Source organism: Prunus persica, chromosome G1, assembly GCF_000346465.2.
Source record: "Prunus persica cultivar Lovell chromosome G1, Prunus_persica_NCBIv2, whole genome shotgun sequence".
Lineage (NCBI taxonomy): Eukaryota > Viridiplantae > Streptophyta > Magnoliopsida > Rosales > Rosaceae > Prunus > Prunus persica.
The window spans coordinates 33,100,148-33,122,057 of record NC_034009.1 but is presented as its reverse complement, the minus strand read 5'-3'; the positions used below and the strand labels follow the sequence as shown (position 1 = coordinate 33,122,057).

Below are 21,910 nucleotides of genomic sequence, written 5' to 3'. Positions count from 1 at the left end.
GGGGCAATTGATGTCAATGCATAGACGCCTGGATTTTAAATTTTTTTTACCGTTGGTATAACATCCCACATTAATCAATGGAGATGAGGTGATGTGCCTTATATGTACATGTCCACCTTCATCTAGCACGAGGCCTTTTGGGAGCTCACTGGCTTCGGAGTCATGGAAACTATGCAGTTAAGCAAGTTGAGGCTAGTGCAATCATAGGATGGGTGACCTATTGGGAAGTTGCTCGTGAGTTCCCAAAAACAAAACCGTGAGGGCAGAGAGGGAGGCCCAAAGCGGACAAAGTCGTGCTACGGCGGAGCCGATCCAAGGATATGATAATTTGGTATCAAAGTCACTCTGCCGTAACATCCCACATCGACCAACGAAGATGGGGTGATGTGCCTTATATGTACATACCCACCTTTATCTAGCATGTAAAAATATTATGCTTTTTTTTTCTATAAATACCTAACAATATTTTTCACTTTCCACACTAAATCCTCATACATTTTCTTCTCATTTCAATATTATTAACTTTCCACACCATTAGTGCTAAGAAGGGATATATAACTAAATATCTATTTTTTCTTCTTCTTTATATATCAATATATTAGAAAGAAAGAAAAAGTTTTACTTTTTTCAAGTTGGAGGGAGGGTTATCACCGTCCAAACCTCCAACACATCATTTTCGGACCCGCGCAATTGCAAAACAGCACACGCATTTGGAGACACCGTTGAATATGAACATTCCCTCCCTCCATCTCTGCACCAATTGCAAACCTCAACAATTCAGATCCGATCACCATTCACCAAGCACATTTCCTCTTCTTTTTTCTTCGATATTCGAAGTTCCTCGTGTCCTCTGTTTTCCCAATTGAATCGTTTTTCTTTCTTTATACCACAAATTCAATATTCCCTGATCACCTTTTCAACTTATCGTTGAGCTGTTTGATTCTAATTCAGTGGTCTCCCTCGAATTTTCAACTTTTACTTTGTGCTATATTTATGGGCTAAGGGGCGCAACCACAAACTCAGACCGCGATCGAAAAGCTCTGGTACGTGTCTTTTTTCTCCCGTGTCAAATTTTGCTGGCTTCTCTTTCCGTTCTGCGTTCTATTTTCAATGTCACCTAGATTGATTAAGGTCTGTATGAGTAGCTGATGTAACACTTTATATGAAACCATACCGTAGCTTTGGAGTTTTGAGATCTTTTTTACATTTTTTATTTCCAAAACTGATGTATATAGACAGGACAAATGAAATTTTCAAACCTAATTTAGATGTACGTATGCTTAATTAATAGGCAGGCATTCGTTCTGTATGACTTTGTTCTTGGAAATTATGAGGAGAAATTAAGGAATCATTTATGGAGCCCATTATCAGCAAGACTTTAATGTTTATGTCCTGTTGCCAAGGTTTTGATGCACTCTTGTTGCTCATCCATGTAGGACAAGTGTTGGTGCGTTATCTTCTGCAATCCTGTGACAAGTTGGGAAACTACATCAAATGGGTCACCGAGGCAATGTATGCATGTCTTCTCAAGCTCTCTCTCTCGCTCTCTCTCAGACACACACACTCATAAGATTAGGAGACTCGAACAGTTTGTTTCTTCATATTTGAAGATTTGAGCCCACTATGTTCTATATGAAATATGGTGGGCCAATTTCCATGTGGCGCCTTTCTTTTATTTAATCTCTCATTTTGTTGAAATGCAGGATTCAAATGAAAATAGTCAGCAGACTGATATTGGTATGCGTTTTCTTTCACCTGGTGATGCATTCCTTTAATTTTCTCTGACACATTAAGGCAGATCTTACCACGTCAATTGAATTTATAAATTTTGATTATGAACGTTAAGAATTAAACTGTACCTGTTGAGTAGGTATAGAGTAGGCTCTATAGTTGTGTATCTTTTGTTCATATAACTTAGACACTTTCCTGACCTACAGAGTACATAATGATTTAAGGGTATATAGTTTTGTAAAAATTCGATGATAATCAAGACACATGCAATGAAAGCCATCTTGTTATTGATGTTAAAAAAATTGAGGTTCAATGTTCAGTTCATAAATAAGGGACTAGAGGTAATGGAATAGGGAGGCCTTATGATTCACATTTCCCAGTTACAACTGTACTGGCCGCAGGGTGAAACATAATTAAAAAATCAAGGGCTCTCTTCTATGACTGTTACACTTGGTAGTTTGGTTCATGAAGGATGTTTATATTTTCTTCCCTTTCATGACACTAAAAGTATGCTTTCGGATTCATATGCAGGTGCAGCACTACGCAATGGAAGAGAAATCCTTTTTCAGGTAAGTTTGACAGTTTCCATAATAATTAAGATATGTTCAACACCTCATTGTAACTTATTCAATTGAAAAGATGGTAGGATGGTTTATTTGCTTAATGCTATCATAGATCTCAGCTTTGTCAAGCGTATGGTTTGACAGAACTATGTCTACAGGCCTTTAATTGGGAGTCTCATAAACATGATTGGTGGAGAAATTTAGAAAGGAAAGTTCCGGATATGGGAAGATCTGGTTTTACATCAGCATGGTTGCCACCAGCAACCCATTCCTTCGCACCTGAAGGTTGGATGCAAAATTTGTTAGGCTGGTTTCTAATTCTTTCTGCATATAGAATATAGATGTCTGGATCACCATGTTCATTGTCTTCTTCTATTATTGTAGGTTACCTTCCGCAGAACCTATATTCCCTCAATTCTAAGTATGGATCTGAGCACCTATTAAAAGGTTTACTTCAGAAAATGAAGCAACATAAAGTTAGACCAATGGCTGACATAGTCATCAATCATCGTGTTGGAACTACCCAAGGGCATGGTGGAATGTACAACCGCTACGATGGAATTTCATTGTCATGGGATGAACATGCTGTCACATCTTGTACCGGTGGATTGGTAATGAAATTAATCACTCCTTGAACAACTCTGGATGATCCAAGATGCAATCTCTAGTGCTAACCTCATTGAATTTCTCTGTATTTTATACATCAGGGTAACCGAAGCACTGGGGACAATTTCCATGGAGTTCCAAATATTGATCACACCCAACTTTTTGTTCGAAAAGATATTACAGCATGGCTACAGTGGCTACGTAATAATGTTGGTTTTCAGGATTTTAGATTTGATTTTGCAAGGGGGTAAAAGTTATTCCAACTTGAAATTAAGTTTTGTTTTTAATTAAGGTTATTCACTGCTTAGTTTTTTTCATGTCTTTTGGGTTTATATATTTTTTCCACTTCTTTTTTTTTCCTTGTGTTCTCAATGTTACAACAGTTATTCAGCAAAATATGTGAAAGAATATATTGAAGGAGCAAAACCAATTTTTTCTGTTGGGGAGTATTGGGATTCTTGTAACTACAATGGTCATGGCTTGGATTACAACCAAGGTATTGGATTATATGCTGTAAGAACTTAATACGTTTGCATTGCTTGCTTACTAATGTACAAAAGGTAGCTTAGCCCTGTTAATAGCATTCCTTTGGCTTGCTTTTCTCCCTGCTATTTGACTTGATTGTGACTTAATGGGCATTATATGCTGTCTTAAATGGGTTCAGTGGTCAAATTTCTTTCTCCTTGAGGTTTAGCATTGAGCTTACTGTTTGATCTTTATTGTGATTGATATGGTTATGCAGATAGCCACAGACAGCGGATAATAAATTGGATTGATGGAGCAGGACAGCTATCAACTGCATTTGATTTCACAACCAAGGGAATTCTTCAGGTATCTTCCATTTGCGAACGAACTGAGATATCCAACGCCACCCCATCCCTTTATACACACATACCCAATCATACTCTAGAGTGGGATATGAGTCCCAGCCAACGGTTTAGTGCTCAGCAATTTATACAAACGTTTCAGAAACATTACTGGTGAAGCTTTTCTTTTTATAGAAACAGCAATCTTCATCTTTGACCCAAAAAAAATAGCAATCCATCAATACCCGTTTCAAGTATGTTCAGTCTTCTATATCCATAGCAGTGGTTACCTTTTTCTAAATTTTAATAACGTTCGTGCTCATCAAACATGTTATATTAGTTTGTTTTCTATAGTAAGGAAATCTCTCTTCTTCTTTTTTCTTATCTTGTCCCCCCTTTCTTAGTTTGGTGTTTGAAAATTTGTACATGCATTCTATGTAGGAAGCTGTTAAGGGACAATTGTGGCGCCTACGTGACCCCCAAGGGAAGCCACCAGGTGTAATTGGATGGTGGCCTTCAAGAGCTGTCACATTCCTAGATAACCATGATACAGGCTCAACACAGGTATGATATACTTCTCTGCTCTACAGAAGTCAACTGAAATGTTTTCTCCGGAACTGCTGAAGTACATATCTGCCAAGGTTGAATTCAGCCTACAATCATTTGGGCTGAACAAGTCAAGTTTGAGCTCAACTGTTTAAGCCTAACCGACACTGACCAATTATCCTACATAATATAACTACTACATTTTCTTTGCATAAAAAGTGTATCATGTTTATGTTACTGGGTACCTATCTTTTCAGAAATTGAGCTTTTGGTCCCATAGTAAAAGTTAGAAATCCACTCACATGATAATCATTTTGTCTCGCAGGCTCATTGGCCCTTCCCTTCAAATCATATTATGGAGGTATGACAATTTGTTTATTAAGTTGAAATGTTTTGCATTTAGATGGGAAATCCATATCAGAAAGTGTTGTTAAGTGCATGTTTCTGCAGGGTTATGCATATATACTCACGCACCCAGGAATACCGTCAGTTTTCTATGATCATTTCTATGATTGGAGTGACTCCATTCATGATCAGATTGTGAAACTGGTAAGCAGTATAGATGGTTAGATGGTTCCTTTTTTGACTCGGCATCTTTGAGCAAAAATTCCTCATGTGTTAGCATTTGAACTTGTGTGCAGATTGACATCAGGAAGCATCAAGACATTCATAGCCGGTCATCTATAAGGATCCTGGAGGCCCAGCCGAACCTCTACTCTGCTATAATAGGAGAGAAAGTGTGCATGAAAATTGGGGATAGTTCATGGTGCCCAACCGGTAGAGAGTGGACACTGGCAACCTGTGGCCACAGATATGCTATTTGGCACAAGTAAATTAGAGAGTTTCCATATATAGGCTATAAAATACGACTAAATAAGATTTCGGCCTGTGGGGATCCATGGCTACTTTACTATATTTAGACGAATCGCACTTCCTGCAACTTTGCATATCGGGAATCTGTTTTTTTTCTTCTTGCCTAGAAAATTAACTCACAAAATAGGTCAAATAACCCACGTCTTCACCCTCCACCACCCCATACATAAATAAATAAAATAAAGGGGGAGGAGAGGAGGTGCCATTTGGCTTGTAGGGCAGCTGTTTGTACTGTTAATCATTTTAGTAGCCTTTTTATGTCTGGAACTGATACTTCATTTTCTATCATTAGGCCATTGCTAGTGCCCTACAGCATTTGAACTTGTACTCTTCATTTTCGAGTGTCACTCATGTTGAGTGAAGTGATCCTTTATGCAAAGTCTGTGTCCGGATGAAAAAAAATCTATTGCTTTTTTCTGTCATAAGTTAATAAATCTCGCCCCCACATCGCACTAGTACTGACTGAGTCCAATTCATTGGGCCTTAATCTCATTATTTCAAGGGAAGGGATGCTCTTGATGATAATAGTAATACTTCAACTTCCCTCGTGGGTTTTGGTTGCAACATTCTCCACTATCAACTGTAAATTTGTAAGCTTCTTCTATTCTATACTTGCGCATCAAACAACGCAAACAGTAGAAGAGTAGGAATATTGTAGAGATGGAGGAGGAGAAAGCTTGGGATGGTGAGGGGCCCAAACCCAAAGAAAGAAACAGCAAGTTCATCTAACCAGTTGACTTGTATATCTGCCTTGTTACTTCTTGTTGATAAAAGTCTGACTTTCTTAAAGATAACAAAAGGTGTTTCCAGGGGACTGTATCACCTCAAACAAATGACTGGCTCAACAGCACGAGCCACAAAGGCAATCATAGAATTCTAGTAAAAAGAAGAGAAAGTTTTCCCTCAAAAGAGAATAAAAAAAGAAGAAGAGAATGTCTGGTCCCGTAGTAAGAGTGAATTCTATGATGTCCGCCCATATGGACACAGATATGATACAATCATACAATTCTAGTCAAAAGGGCTACTATTGTAGCTCAAGCGATTTAAAACAGTTATTCTTACATTGGGGCTTTTGTGTTCAAATTACCTTCTCTATAATAGTGTTTGCATAAAATAATAATAATAATATACGGGATATGTAAGACGGGCTTTTGTGTTCGAATTACCTCTCTATAATAGCTTTTGCATTAAATAATAATAATAATAATAATATACGGGATATGTAAGACGACAATACCACATGATTGTGCGCAGGGACGGACCCACAGTGGGGTCAATGGGGTCAAACGACCCTATGGACTCCATGAAAGCAAGGTAGAAGGTCCCTTTGAATTGGGGTGTGACCTCATGAGAATGGTTGAAGGGAAGAGTTGCAGACAAAGGAAGAAGAAGGTGAACAGGAAATCTGTTTTTTGTTTTAAAGAAGCTGGCCAAAACGGCGTCGTTTTGGGGCAGCCCAGCGTATTTTTTTTAAAACGCGTTGGCCAAAACGGCGTCGTTTTGGACCAGCAGCGAATTTTTTTTTAAAAACTCGCTAGCCAAAACGCCGTCGTTTTGGACCAGCGAATTTTTTTTTAAAAGACCTGGCCAAAACGACGTCGTTTTGGTCCAGGTCTTTTAAAAAAAAAAAAACAGAACCTGCACAACTTCCTCCCGAATTTTCATCTCCAAAACACCTATTTTATAAACCCTCAAACCTAAATCCCCAATCTCCACCCCTCACAAACCTTTAACCCTCTTCCCCACCAAGCCTTTAAACCCCAAATCCTCCATTGTCGCCGCTGCCCTCTAAACCCTCAGTTTAAAAATTGAACTTTTACACTATGACCCTACGGCATAAAATTCCTGGATCCGTCCCTGATTGTGCGAGGGAGAGATCTATATATAATAGGAAAATAATTCTTGTATATCATGAGAATATCAGTATTGTGCTATCTTCAATCAATCACGTTCCGTCATGTGTGATAAATTTTTTACATAATTAAACATAATTGAATAAAGTGTTATTCTCATAACATGCAAGTTCTTCTCGTATATTGAAGCCACGATGTACATGTCCGTTCCACAATTAAATTTCCCAAGGACAAAAATACCAAATGCAGATGTTATATATGAGAACTCCAAATTTTTTGAACTCAGGATTTGGGTGAACGGGCCCCAAGCCCTGGTTGGTACTACTAATAATGGATATTACTTGTTTTTAATTGTAGGGTACATTTTAAAGTTAAAATTTTTAACAGAGATATTTGATCCATCATCCATCCATCCATATGTAGTTGGAGAGAGAGAGTTCACAATCACATGACAGTAAAGCTGGAAAGAGACAACCCAACATCACCATCATAAACATCGTCATAGCCCTCATCATTCTTATGTTGAAAACTCAAAACACAGAGACATTTCCACACCACATCTTCCCTAACCTACTCGTACTACAACTAAACAATAAGCCCCAACCCATAAGGCTCCCTCTTCCTTTTGTCCTTTTTTTTTAGGTCGAAAAGAAACTACAGCGGTGCTCTATCTCTCTCTTTCCCTCACGTGACAAGACAACTACAGTGGGCGTCTATTATTGATCATTGATAAAAACGAAAACCCCACCCGTAAAGTCTAATAAGAATAAGAATGGGACAGTCCTTTTTTCTCACAAAAAGGCAAAAATAAAATAAAATAAAAGAATGGGCAATCCTTTCCTTTTAGCATATATAAATAAAGTACAAGATTCATATACCATATCCAACAATATTTAATAATTAAAAAAAAACTACGAAGCATTACAACTACATGAGGAGACGCTAACACAATTATATGTAAGAATAGAATAGAACAGAATAGAACCCCAATACCTCACAATCATGAAAAAGGTTTGGATTCCATGCATCGAGCTCTGCAATCTTGTAGTAGGTCTCTTTTGGGCCTGCATGCCTGCCTCCTCCCTTACTTACTTTTTAAACTCAACGACTGGTCAACCACATTTCAAATTCAAAGAAACAAGTGGTTACGTACATCAATTCAATTCTCCATTATTTGACCTTTGGTAAATGATTCTTAGTTTACTGCCGCTGTAATTAATTACGAACACAATTATTAACATATTAGTACATTTTTTATTTACGTTAACGATCAAAATATGTAATTAACTTTTAATTAAAATATTTATTAGAGAATCTTCTTGTCGTTAGACATCTGTGTACTAATACATACTAGGATGCAAATAGAAAAGATAATTTGTCCCCACCATCCCATTGCCACCATCCTAAATACGCTTTTTCAAAAAGGGAACAAAAGTAGAGAAGTGAACAAGTATGGACATAAAAGTTGAAACTTAAGTTGCGAAGAGTAGAGGGAACAAAGCGTATGAACTTTTTTCAAGGCTTGGATTCATTTAGGCATTAAACTAGTTACTAATTAATTCCTTTATTTCTCACCTCCAACACTTGTAATTCACAGCCTAAGGCTAAAGGTTGTTTGCGTGATATTATTCATCCTAGTCGTGTAACATTGTATACGTGCATGCTGTAATCTTGTATATAATTGAGCATTAGCAAGAAGAGAAATACACTTTAGTTTGCTGTGCATGGATATGTCATATACTTAAAGATACTGATGTGCCTTTCAATTACCCTGTTCTTGGTCCAGCTTCTACCAAAATTAAACCCAACCCTCAACCTTCAAATGTTATAGCTGCCGATAATTAAGTCTGAATTGGACTATATATGTATACGTATAGCTACACACATAAATAGCATTGGGGAAGGACTTTAATTTGCCACAACCATAATTAGTTAACCAGACCAATTATAAGGCCATCTCCTTTAATTCATGCACCCTCTACTGGTTCTGGTTGGTAGTTGATCTACAATATTAATTAATATTCCTAACTACAGTTTTGACTTCAATTCAGTTCAATTATTTCGGGTTTTAGATGTATTATTATTTATATTTCGTCCAAAAAAAATATTCTGATTTATTATTATTTTCTTATTTTAATAATTAACTTCTTCTTCTTCTGTTATTATTATTATCTGTTCTGGTAATACTTTCTATGTTAACGACCTTTCAGTCTTCAAACGCACACACGGGGAGATTAGATAGAGAGGAGAGAGAGGGTGAAGGTGCATTGAAACCCTAGCTAGGTAGGTTTCACTGAAGTAAAGCGGTTGGCGGGGGAAAGTTAATGACAGATAGTTTAGTCCTCTCCAGATGATCCTATAAATTAATTTTTTTTTAAAGACAGTGGCTGGCAATTTGGAAAATTGGTGGAAAACCAAGTTTTCTTTGTCCCAATGATTCAATCATGGCGAGGTCTGACAGAAACTCAGCAAGACAACTGGTATGTAGGCAGAGACTAATGGGACGCAGACAGGTCAGATGGGAACAATGTCAATTTCAGTCCATAAACATAAATTCTAATTTCTCCTCTGTGTAGTTCCTGTGAGTGAGCTTTTCAAGCTGTGAAAAATTTATTGGGTATGGACCCTAAGGTTGGAGGGTAGATTTGAGTCAATAAATACAAGGGGTTGGGTAGGGTTGGATTGGGTTGAGTTGGTCTAATAAATCATAAATGCATGCACATTTCCTCTATTTTTTATTTTTTATTTTTTATTTATTTGTTTTTACTCTATAGGAAAGGAAGGAAGCTTTCTGGAAGTTTGTTCTTCTAAATAACATAACATAAATATGGCTGGGAATTGAAGGAGATGATGGCCTGCCTGGCTGGGGAGAGAGGGGATAGGGGAGGGGAGTGATTCTGATGAGCATATGGGTTGTGGGAGTCATGAGTGCGACGTATGAATCGACAAAGAGGAGGATTTGTTGTCTGAAATCTCTCACTCTCAGACTCGATACCATACATTTTATGAATAAAATAAATAAATGAAAGAGATAAAAAAGAAAAGCACATGACATGCATGATGATGCATACACAAACAAACGTTAGAGAATGGAAGTCATGGAAAGAGAATTTAAAGAAGCGGAGCTAGATAAATCAATAAAAAGTTTTCCGTGGTGTAATAATGGGAGAGGATTGACCTAAGTTTTACCTTTGTTTTAGTCTCGCCCTCGCGCGCATTGTCTGTTAATTATAAAGAAATGCTTGCTTGCTTCAAAGTTGTAATGTGTTATAGGCTTATAGCCTTATAGGTCAAAATCAATATTTTTGAAGAGGAACCAATTACCAAACCAACGGATATGGGGTACCTAGGATTCCACACTTAGTGCTTTAGTAGGACCCTCGCTTCTCCTTTAAGCTTTAGTTCAACTCAATACTTCAATTAGTCATATATATTAATTATACCAAGGGAAAATTTATTTTTATTCAATTTTTTATATATAAGTATAATCTAAACTAGATGAGAAAAGAGTTTATCACACACACAACTATGATGCTGTAGGAATTTGAATCTAAGACTTTTAATCTGTAAATCAATATCTTTTTCCACTCGAGTAGACTCTATTGACAAAAAAATTACTATTTTATAGAAGGATGAGGACAACATGTCGACTTTATCACTTTATCTTTCATTAACTCAGATACCCATGCTGAGTAGAGGACTCATTACGTCATCCATGTAATTTTTTTCATGAGTTTTCATTTATATTGACCTAACCTAAAATATGACGTCACTTTATTTAATATACTGTCAATATTTGCGTTTGATTTGATTGGCAACAACTTAATGGTTTATTATAGCATCATTAATTCATTTAATGGGCAAATACAAAATAAAAATAATTTACGAAATGAAGTAAGCTCTCCACTCTTCACTCTAAGCTGGCCTGCTACTGGGATTTGAAGCTTTCATCTCTGGTGGTGTACTGCCCCACCTCACCCAAAAAATTTAACTGATCGATCTTATCCTTAAAGATAAACGTGCTAGCTGTTCGTTCATCTCGTTGATTTTATCGCTTGCTGTTGTGTTGTTGCAGTGGATTTTCAAATTTTCATGATGTGATGAGTCTCATTGACACGAGGAGAACACTCATCATAATCAACCGCTTCGTTCCTGCAATATATCTAAATTCAAACCTATGTGATACCAAATATATATGTTTTCTTTTTTAAAATTATTTTATTTTATCGATATGAAATTTGAATTTGATGTACTGCTCTAACCAATACCAATTGATTTAACATAATGTATAATCTAAGCGTTAAACATCAAATATATAAATGGTCCAGATAACCCCGTCCCAATACTCATCTATCTGTCAAAAGTGTAACGGAAGATTTCCCCACAACACAAATTAAAGATACTTTGTTTCCTTGTTTTAACGTGAAACTGATTTTCCTTTTTGATGAAGGCGTTGGGCATCAGAATCGAGGGAGGGATGGGATGGGGGTGGAAAAGGGGATTTGGTGAGGAAGGAGTGAAGAGGTGGAGGGGGTTTCATCAGAAACGAGGGGGGAGATTGGGAAAAGGGGAAGAATAACTATGATGATTCTTTCTTTGGTTGATCCTTCTAAAATATGCCCCTGGTAGCCTTCCTCTAGGAATGAACCATCCAATCTGATGATTTTTTTTCTCTCTGCTGTCTTTTCTTTTCCTCTCTCTCTCTCTCTCGACTGAAACCAAACCACTGCCTTTCCCTCTCAACTCAATTAATTACACCCACAACCCCCTATCTCATTTATTGCGAGTCGTTCGTCACGCTTAAATAGAACCCATCTGCCCTTTCAACCTAATCCTCCCAATCCTCCTCCTCCTCCTTTTTCATAAGCCTGGTCCGTATATATTTATGTTATCGCTGTCCATCTCTTTCCCCAGCTGAGCTCAAACATAAGGGAGGGAGAAGGGTCGTGAATAATGCAAACAACAGTGCACAGGCTTTGATGAGATCATGTGGGTTTAGCAAAGCGTTTCTTACAGAGTTTATTGGCATTCTGTCCACCTCCTCTCTTTTTCACTCCCTGTGTATTAGAAGATAGTACGTGTGGAGGTGGGCATACTGCCAACTGAGCTCTGTTGGCTTCTCTTTGTAAAACCCTCGTGACCGACGATGATATCTCCCAGCGCTACATACACTTGCTGATTGTTAAAATCTTGGTAAGAATCATCTTTCTTTTTTCCAGATCATGTGCACCGTCGACCGTTTCTGGTAGTACTCCTCGTCATATGCTTATCTAAGTAATTCATCGCCGTTAAAAGCTTTTCTGTTCTTTACGCTTCTTCTCTTTCCGTAAAAACATAACGAGAGATGACTTGTTTTGTGATTGTGCAGTGTTGTAATTAATTGTCTGTTAATCAGGAGGTTGATGAGCTTTCCTGAGCAGCACAAAGCTTCATTAATTATCTCCATCCGTAACTCTTTAAATTTCTTCTGTTTGATCATCTTCATCTAGACTAGATGGTTTTTAATTATTTAGTACTGCGAGTGCTGATTATTGGGATGTAGGGGAGCCCTAGATTGGGTTTGTTATTTGCTCATAGATCCGTTCTTCCTAAATCCTTTTTTATTTATTTATGTAGTTAGGGTTGTTCTGATTTTATCAGCTATAGCTTTTCATTGTTTCCTTTGAATATATCTATCTTGGGTACGCAAGTTCTAAGTCTTGTATCATGAAGAATTGTGCACACAGGAAGAAGCTAGGAAAGAAGAGCTGCTCTAAACACATCATTTGATTTGAGTGATCAAATACTCAAAAGGGATCAGAATGGTCAGACGCAGAGCTGACTAAAATGATGGCTAACTCCATCTCCATCAACTGTACTCTTCAAGTTTGAACATCCTTCTCTTCTCTTCTCTTCTGCAACATTAATCTTTTCCCTTGATTCTCTTAATTTGTTGTGTAAAAATGAATGATGCTGATTGTGAGAGTTAATCTTATCCATTACGGTGATCATGGCATGCATGCCTCCTCCTCCTCCACTCCACACCACTGTGTTTGTTTAGTGTCAGTAATTTAAGTTTTAATTATGGTTTGGTGGGCCAAACGTCTTTTAATTATGCGATGAGAGGAGCAGGCCAGTCAGCCCTACCAGTGTCCTGTCCAGTATCACTTGAGAGAAGAGAAGGGATACGTTTCTTCTAATGCTCTCTCCAGTCTCCTCCTCCTTGATCTTGTTGTAGCCATTTACGTAGCCACGTAGGATTATGATAGAATGACTGACAACATTAATGCCAATAAATATATACAATATATGCACAAGCATTACCCACCCACACCACACCCCTACCCCTATGCGGCGCGTAAAAGGACCACCTCTCTAATTAATTTTGACTGTTGAATTTACAGGGTGCAGAATTTTATATGTTATTACGTATGTATGCACTTGAAGACTAGTGTTTTGCTTTTGTGAGGGACGGGGCACTCTGAAAGCTAGCGCTTGGAGCGGGGTCGCTTTCCGCTGTAATGGGTGGGGCGGTGACCACAATGCTTTGCTGGGTGGCAAGATCCCTCACTCAACTCGTTCACAGGTTACACGACGACGGGCTTCATTCAGTCAATATTCCTTGATTTTATTCAAAACACTAATCTTTCTTATCTTTGACCTTTATATATATTCAACCCTACCATTATTGACGCTAGTATATATGCATACGAATTATCGTGTGAATTCAGTAAAAGCTGGAAAGAGATAAGTCAAACTCAGAACTGTAACAATTACTAGCAAAAAGGAAATCAGCATGATTGATGAAAAGCACGTTTAATCCCTGCTTTATGTTCAAGGAAAGTATTGGAACGAGAAAAAACCCACACTTATTTATGGGGTGAATTAATTAAGCATAAAAGTTTGAAAGTTTGAAAGGAGAAAACAAAATTAAAACTAATAAATTAAATGTCCCCATGAATGAACCTGCATTCGTACTAGATAGACGTGATACTTTCCCACACATAACACGGACGATCATTTGGTTTCGGGACAATATCGTATATAAGGGTACCACATGCTATGTTATGCTCCTATATGCTAGGGAGGGAAGGGATATGTCAGTTTGTCAAGGATTCACTCACTAATCTCTCTTATAATGACGGTTTGTTATATCTATTTTCAATTAATATTACTCAAGAGCTGATTCACTCCCTGATCTCTCTTATGATGATTATTTTGGAGTTCTAATAACAGTTCCCCTTGTTTTTATTCAAGTCCAATAACAATTCCTTCACTTAATATAAAAGTTTTTTTATCACAAAACGTCATGATGTTTACGAAACTATCAGATTGCATTCTTAAAGTTTTTTGTATCACTCATGGTCCCTAACGTTAATATGGGTGCTCTTAAATATAGTCATTCTGTAAAAAAAACTGTTAAATTCAAGGATATTATCGTCATATCAATCCAAAATTACTTCTCTCTTTCTTTCTTCTTCTTCTTTCTCTCCGCTAGATTCCTTATCTCTTCTATCTGTTTATCTTTTTTTTCCCCTATCCTCTGTCGCTCTCTCCTTTTTCTTCTTTCAATCGAGTGCATTCAATACCAAAATGGAAAAATGCAACTTATAGAGAATCACAGATCGATCTCTTATTTTTGTCAACTTTTCTATCTAAACAAAATCCCCAACCAACAAGAAATAGCCTCTGTACATGCATATATTTTTTTCATTCATTCATTCAGTCTCTTTATCATATGTAGAAGGCATGTCTTTCAACTTGTGCTTGTGGATTTTGGAGGTGTCCTTGGAGCTAATCCAACTGCCTCAGAGCTTTTCATCAACTGGAGCCGCTTGCATGATTCCACAAACATTTTGTTTAAAGACAAAAAAGAAAGGATTTATGTTAAGTAAATATGCACGATCTAGTAAAACAAAGATAAATTAAAATCCCCAGGCATAAATATTTGGCCGAAAATTTTCTCATACAATATGTTGTCATATTATGAATAAGAATCAAACCATTAATGTTTGAGTGTGCGGTCTTAGTTCACAGAAAAAAGGAGAGAGTGACAGAGGATAGGGGGAAAAAAAGAGAAACGGAGAGAGAAGAGATAAGGAATTTGGCGGAGAGAAAGAGAGAAGGGAAGGAAATAAAAAATATATATTTTATAATTTTGGATTGATTTGACGATTATATCATTGGATTTAACAATTTTTTTAACAGATGGACTATTTAAGGGACCATGAGTGATATAAAAAAATTTTAAAGATGCAATCTGATAGTTTCGTAAATGTCAGGGACATTTTGTGATAAAAAGCCTAATATAAAAGTTGTTTTTGTAGAATTAAAGCGGTAAGTTTAAATTCTATAACTTAGCTATAAAAAAAATAAAAAATAAAAAATAAAAAATCTTCTAGGAACACCCCAGATTTTAACTATCTTTGAAGGAAAAACTGTGAGCTTGCACTGCAGCCGCGGCCCCCCTTTAGGGATGGGTGGCTTACCTATCTTCCATCTTTTTCTCCTCATCTCCCTTTCAAATTTTCTTCCCCTCCTCCTCTCCCCTGATTCATTTGGATTTTGGGTCCTCTCATCTTTTGTTTTTGTTTGGAGAGGCCAGAGAACCCAGACCCAGAACTCTCTTTGGTGGATGCTAACGTGAGACTGTAGAGCCCTTATGTTTCGCTCTAGAAGCTTCGGTCGCTCTCCTTCTTTAGATTCTCTGCGTTTGATTTTTTGGTCGGAAATTAATTTGTTTTGGTTTAAACCCAAAGATTTGATTCAAATGGATAATCGCGGGCTCATATCAGAAATCGATCCAGTGGTGATGATGGAGCCATGAGGTGCTCCAGAGTTGAACCATGGCCTTCTATGCCGCTTCTCGCTCCAATCTCACCACCTCTTCTTCTCAATCCTTCTCTGCTCCAGAGTTTGCTGCTCATTAATTTCCAATTGAAGTAAAAGCTAGGGTTTATAATGTCAATAAATGATTTTTTTGGGAGCTTTTTAGGGCATTAGGGTTTTATGCAAATGGTAGAGGTTAAGATTAGTGTGGACAAAGTTGAACTGTTTTGGAAATTGATGTGTTCCTGCAGCTTGGGTCTGTGATATCGGTTAGCTATCATTGTTTATTGCCATTCGTAGAAGCAATTGGAATTCAAGGTTTGGTGGTAGTGGCTATGGAGGAAGAGAGAGAGAGTGTTATGGGTCTAGGTTAAAATAATTTTTTTATTAATTTTTAGTCTGCATGGAAGTTCACGGCATCAAAAAAAGGGGTCTCACTTTTGACACGTCAACATCTAACAGACTGACTAACAATTTGGCTAACGGAGTGGGCAAATTGTAGGATTTTCGTGACGTTGAGTATGTACTGATAAATATCCCCAAAATTAGGTATGAACTCGTAAATGACCCTATAGGTTGGGGAGTTTACTGTAGTTTGTCATAAATTAAATGAATGCACTAAAACGTTTGTGGCCTTAGTAAGTTTTGGCAATAAAGGGCTTGAATTGTCTTGGCCTTTTTTCGGACCGAGCTAGAAGTCCTGTAATTATATTTTATAGGCCCAATTAATTAGAAGTTCACTGGACCTATCTACATTAGCCGAAAGTTGTAATGATCTGATGATGGTCTTCAGGACCAATAACGAAAAACTAAACTCGCCCCAATCAAAGCCCCAGTGAAAGCAAAGTGAGCTAAAAGTTTAAAATTTGCTTTATGGGCTCTGCAACAGAACACCTCGGCCCAGTTACTAGCATATTATCTTAGCCTTTTTTTTTCTTTTTTCTTTTTTTATGCAAGCAACTTAACATGAATCCACTGATTTGCAACCTAGTTGGGCTTTAATTGTTACTAGAGGCCCAATTAAGGTTAAAATGGGCTCATAGTTGAAAAATGCGACATAAAGCCTAGAGAAGTAAACGGAAGCTCAAGTTAGAAAGCGGCCCAACAATACATAATTAAAGAAAACTGGCCCAATATTAAGTCCAAATATTTAAAAGGCTCCCCGAATCAAGAGGACTGTAAAAGGCGGCCCAACAAATAATATTTGATTTGTAGAATTGAAAGATGCGGCCCAAAGCTAAAGAATTACGACCGGTAGCTCAGCAAAACATAACTGAACTTCGCGGTCCAAATATTTATGAATCATTCTATAGTGAGAGTTTTATCTAAAGCTCCTAGATGAGGTCCTATCTCTTAACCATTTGACCAAACAAACTAATTTAAGCCAACGGTTAAGAGATAAGGCCTTATCTAAGGGCCCTAGATAAGACCCGAGCTATAGAATCCATAGCGATCCATAACATGCCAAAATTTAACGCGGCCCAAAACTGGAGGAAATAAAAAATGGGCTAACATCTCGGCCCATTTAAATTAATGGGGTGGTGTATGAGCCAGCTTATAGGCCCATTAAGAATTCTGGGGCCCAAGTACAATTTTCTTTCCCGCGAGGTTTGCCCAACCTTAAAACTATGGTCCGATGTTTTTTCCCATTTACTATTCCTTGGCCGCGCATTCACTCGATCTACGGTTGAACCTACTTTGACAACGATTGGCTACAACGAATAGTTCGCAATACAACTCCAAGCAAACTATCACTTGATCCATAAGTTTTACAAGTAATGGAACTTTTGAGATAGACGATTTAGGTCGCGAACAAAAGTTATGGTTGAGCCGTTTCTGGTGTACCAAATTTGGGCCTTTGTGGTGTACAATAAAAATGATTCTTTAGGAATATCGAGATTAATTGTCCAAGAGTAATCTTGGGCCGTGACTGATATAGAACAAGATCCCTTACAAATTTAGAAGGCAAAAGGAAAACGGAGCCCTTCTTGATAGAAGGCAATTAATTACAGCACACCCACCAACACAGTAACTCTGGAATTCATCTTGTGTTGATCAATAGCTACCAGAGCTCAAGATGACGTATTGCTTTGCGCGCCATAGTTCAACTTTAAAATAGCCTGTGCTAAGCTAACCTAACCCAGGAGGTCGACTACAGCATGCACCCAACTTAGCCATGAATTTTTTTTTTTTTTGCTCTTTTCATCTTTGTTGTCAAGCATCGATAAAACTACTACTCTATCCAAGATGCACCCAACATCTTAGCCATGAAACTATACCGGTCAGCAGCTTCATCAATCTGTAAATACAAGAGCCACACATAAATACAATGGTCGGGACCATAAATGACAATATAAACTCAATCAGATACTTGCCATTTTCTGGGTTGGAAGTCCACTTCCATGCCCTGCCTTGCATTCAATGCGACAAATAATCGGATTGGTCTGTGGGCTTTTCTCCAAACTTGTGCTCAGAACATATTGCAAGGTCTAAGAATAAAGAGAATCAATTATACAATTGAAGAGAAAATAACACACAACTGAAACGAACAAAAGCACAAAATCAATAAAAGAGAATAACACACACAACTGAAACAGACAAATGCACAAATAAATAAAAGAGTTGTGTTGATAATAGGTGATAAAGGCAGTGATGATGAGAAATCATATTAAGGCCACAATGTTTACATTCCCATACAATAATGACTTGTAGATTCTATTCGCAAAAGAGACTCACTGCCAATAACTTCAACGTGTGCAACGGTACGACTCGATCATCATGATCTGCAGTCAATAGCATGGTGGATGGGTACTGGTGAGGTTGGCTTGCATGCAGTTCCCATGGTCTCCTGACATTGTGTAAAGGCGAGTACCTGAAAGTAGAAGGGAGGGAGGGATAAGCTCATATTCATATTTATAAGAACCAGAAGACTGATGAAGAGGCGCATCAAGCATAATGCATAAATATGTACTGCAATCCCTCTTATCCTAACAATCACACTCATTCCAACAAAGAATGAGAAATCTTGTTTATGGAGTTCTAAGCAAATGTGAATTGGAGTAATACTTTATCCTACCATCACTATCCATCACAGAATTGAGACTAAAACAAGGCAGTGACATACTTCTACGGGATTTTAAAACATTGCCATAACTAAAACAGGACTGCAATCAGATACACCTCAACACCACCAAATGAAGAGAGAAAATGTAAACAAAACAGTACTTACTTAATTAACCATTGGAATTCTTCCTCCTTGTCAGAACAGCCATAATCAGAAGTCCATGCATGACCTGAGAAACTCTTCTAAATCAAACATATGTTGCAACCAGAAGAAAAAAATAACCTTAGAAGACCCAAAGGAAGTAATTTCACCTATGGTAAACTTGTGGAACCGTAGCATGTCCATAACACCAACATGAGCTAGTGCACAACCAAAAAGATCGGGTCTCTGCGAGAAGGCATTTTTTTTTTCATATAAATCACTCACTACAGATTTAATAGTAAACAAAACTAAAAATGCCACACCTGATTTATGCAAGCTCCAACAAGCAGCCCACCATTACTTCCACCTTCGATACACAACTTGCTGGGTTGGGTATAACCGGCAGATACCAGGTATTCAGCTGCAGAAATGAAGTCATCAAAGCAATTTTGCTTTTTAGCGAGGGAGCCTGATTTATGCCATTCCTCCCCGTACTCTCCACCACCACGGATATTTGCTATGCAGAAAACAGCACCTAAATGTCTTGTAAGTACAATACGACTAACACTGAAATAAGGTGTAATACTAATTTCGAATCCACCATATCCATATAGCAAGCACGGGTGTGATCCATCCAAAGGAATGTTCTTTCTGGCCACGACAAACATTGGTATCTCATTTCCATCCTTACTGGGAATGAATACCTGGATAATGAAAAAACCCATCATATAGTAAATGAAATACTGCATGTGATAAAAAATTGAAGGTACATAGAAAGAATGAGATCAAGCTAGTGACACTAAAATGTCAGTACAACAAGCTCTAATACCTGATCAACTTGGAACTCTGAGCGATCAAACCCAGGAACTGTAATTTCACGAAATACCTTCATGTCCGGAATTTCGTTCGCTAAATTACACTGATATATTATACCAGGGGTGAGAAAACTCGTAAACTCAAAAAAAGCAGTGCTGTCTTCACGTCTTCCAGAAATCCCACTAACCGAGCCAATGTCAATGGGTAATTGATGCAGCAAGTTACCTGAATTCAAATCCCTAATCTGTAGTACACACTTCACATCACTCAAGTAACTAACAATCATTTGGCTACCATTCACAGCACATACTGATTCAAGTACATCTTTTTCAGCTTCTTGGAGAACGTCAGTCCAAACAGTTGGTTCCTTTATATCAACCCGGACCAACTTATATTTTGGAGCATCTTTGTTTGTCAGAAAAGTAAACACAGTGTCATCATTTGCAATGAGATCATACATTGCATCAAATGTATCGATAAGCTTCAGAACTGGGAGCAAATCATTTTTCTCCCTTAGACCTTCAAGCCCATTAGGAAGTGCAGACATGTCACAGTAATAAAATTTGTTGACTGGGTCACAACCCTCATTAATGGATAGAATAATATACTGCAGATTACAGAGTACCAGAAGTAAAAAAAAAAAGTTAGTTCAAAATAATATTACAATAAATCTGCTTTTTCTAAGCTATACAACAATCTAATCAAAACAAAAATGGCAATTTCTAAGGGGTGTTTCACATTGGAAAAAAACTAGAAAAATTATATAAGAATTGAATATCCACTTTTTTGTCATAAATATACAGAGCTGTAACATCCACATCATTAGATCCATCTTACAACCATGGCCCAAATGCTTCAATATGAAACTCTTGGAATCTGGCACCATTTTCTGTATGGTGGGAGATCATTAAACGTATTCACACCTAATTCGCCATCAATAGTGTGGTGGCTATTATAGTATCCTTTAACAGATTCCGTTCAAAAACAAAAAACAAAAGATCTAAAGACGTAAATGCGAATGAAAAAATGGCGCAAAGAAGGATAAGACTTAAATGCCCATTTACAAGTGAAATGATACTTCCTTAACAGTATCTTGGACAGACAACAGCCAGTATTTATGACTCATAATGTGTGTCATTACTATGATTGTCCAAAGGTGATGCATCCTGGTTGCTAAGTTGCCAGTATTAATAGCACTTAAGACCTGATATGATACATGCTTCTATTACACACAGAGGGCCCTTTTCTATAGAAAATGAGTCACTGAATCTTTTCTCTTCACATACTACAAATTGTATACATTGAGCAGTTTCACCACTGGGCAGAGTTTCTGGGTGAGACCTCAACTGTAAACCCCATTCTAATGCAAAATCACAAAACTATATGGAGAGAGCAGGTGACATGTCTTAATTTTAGGCTTCATTTTAAGTACAAGAATCCTACTGCTTCAACAAGAAGAAAAGGACTCTAACAGAGCCATAAAATCCAGGAAGACAACAAAATCGACCTACCTTCCCATCTACAGTAACATAGGCTCCAAACAAGTATTTAGGATTTTCAGGATCCTTCCAGCATAGTATGTCTTTTGATTGATCTGTACCCACGAAATGATAGTAAACCTCATGATAAAGATTTGCGTTGGTCTCTGTCCCAGCATCAATATCTTTTCCTTCTCTACAGAACAAATCAACAGTTCTATAAATTCAATTTCATTATTTTGCACAAATCTAACAAACGAGGAAATATCAAAATAAACCTAACATAGCTATTCATTGTCCCAATAATAGTTTCTAAGTTTCTAAATAAATTCAATTTCAATGACTTGTTGGTGCCATTATATCCACATTTCTATACTCACAGCCCAAACTTTAGCTAATCATAGCCTAGCAATAGCCATTTAACCATCTTTGGATTCTCCAAATTAAGTAAAGCAAGAACATCTACATCAATTCTGTCACTTTTTTTTATTCTGTATCTTATTAATTTAACTGAAAGTCTCAAACTATCAGCCATGCTAATTAGAGAACTCCATCAAAATCCACATGCCCACAACTTTTTAGTGTAAAGATACATGATTTCCACTTACTTTGGAGCTGGATATCG

The 21,910-nt window shown here is 37.4% G+C and overlaps 2 protein-coding genes and 1 long non-coding RNA gene across 4 annotated transcripts in view; 2 read left to right on the top strand and 1 right to left on the bottom strand.

Moving 5' to 3' along the window:
* On the top strand, positions 651-5,545 carry LOC18791969 (probable alpha-amylase 2). The gene is made up of 13 exons (XM_007225638.2): positions 651-1,043; positions 1,437-1,512; positions 1,704-1,737; positions 2,263-2,300; positions 2,453-2,579; positions 2,679-2,905; positions 3,002-3,147; positions 3,284-3,396; positions 3,643-3,731; positions 4,148-4,270; positions 4,578-4,613; positions 4,703-4,801; positions 4,894-5,545. Exons 2-13 carry the CDS (start codon positions 1,495-1,497, stop codon positions 5,083-5,085), a joined length of 1,242 nt encoding a protein of 413 aa, XP_007225700.1. The 5' UTR covers positions 651-1,043; positions 1,437-1,494; the 3' UTR covers positions 5,086-5,545.
* LOC109948298 lies at positions 11,337-13,654 on the top strand. Of its 2 annotated transcripts, none has more exons than XR_002270942.1 (2): positions 11,337-12,171; positions 12,691-13,654. It is a non-coding gene; the product is annotated as an uncharacterized LOC109948298 (long non-coding RNA). The 2 variants fall into 2 exon arrangements; XR_002270940.1 differs by having other exon boundaries at positions 12,347-13,654.
* The window catches only part of LOC18791970 (prolyl endopeptidase), a 6,064-nt gene continuing 1,819 nt past the window's right edge, over positions 17,666-21,910 (bottom strand). The window contains exons 4-12 of the mRNA XM_020563555.1: positions 21,894-21,910; positions 21,319-21,481; positions 19,821-20,414; positions 19,315-19,695; positions 19,162-19,237; positions 19,016-19,079; positions 18,523-18,658; positions 18,162-18,275; positions 17,666-18,085 (exon numbers count right to left, since the gene is read on the bottom strand). The exon at positions 21,894-21,910 is cut by the window's right edge and continues 1 nt beyond it. Of these exons, the coding sequence (XP_020419144.1) occupies positions 18,020-18,085; positions 18,162-18,275; positions 18,523-18,658; positions 19,016-19,079; positions 19,162-19,237; positions 19,315-19,695; positions 19,821-20,414; positions 21,319-21,481; positions 21,894-21,910 (1,611 nt within the window). The 3' untranslated portion in view covers positions 17,666-18,019. The remainder of the gene's footprint in view (positions 18,086-18,161; positions 18,276-18,522; positions 18,659-19,015; positions 19,080-19,161; positions 19,238-19,314; positions 19,696-19,820; positions 20,415-21,318; positions 21,482-21,893) is intronic.

Bases quoted from the DNA above. Each gene is read 5' to 3' on its own strand.
- LOC18791969 (XM_007225638.2), top strand. The intron at 3,148-3,283 runs GTAAAAGTTATT...ATGTTACAACAG, and splicing joins AGATTTGATTTTGCAAGGGG to TTATTCAGCAAAATATGTGA. The intron at 3,397-3,642 runs GTATTGGATTAT...ATGGTTATGCAG, and splicing joins TGGCTTGGATTACAACCAAG to ATAGCCACAGACAGCGGATA.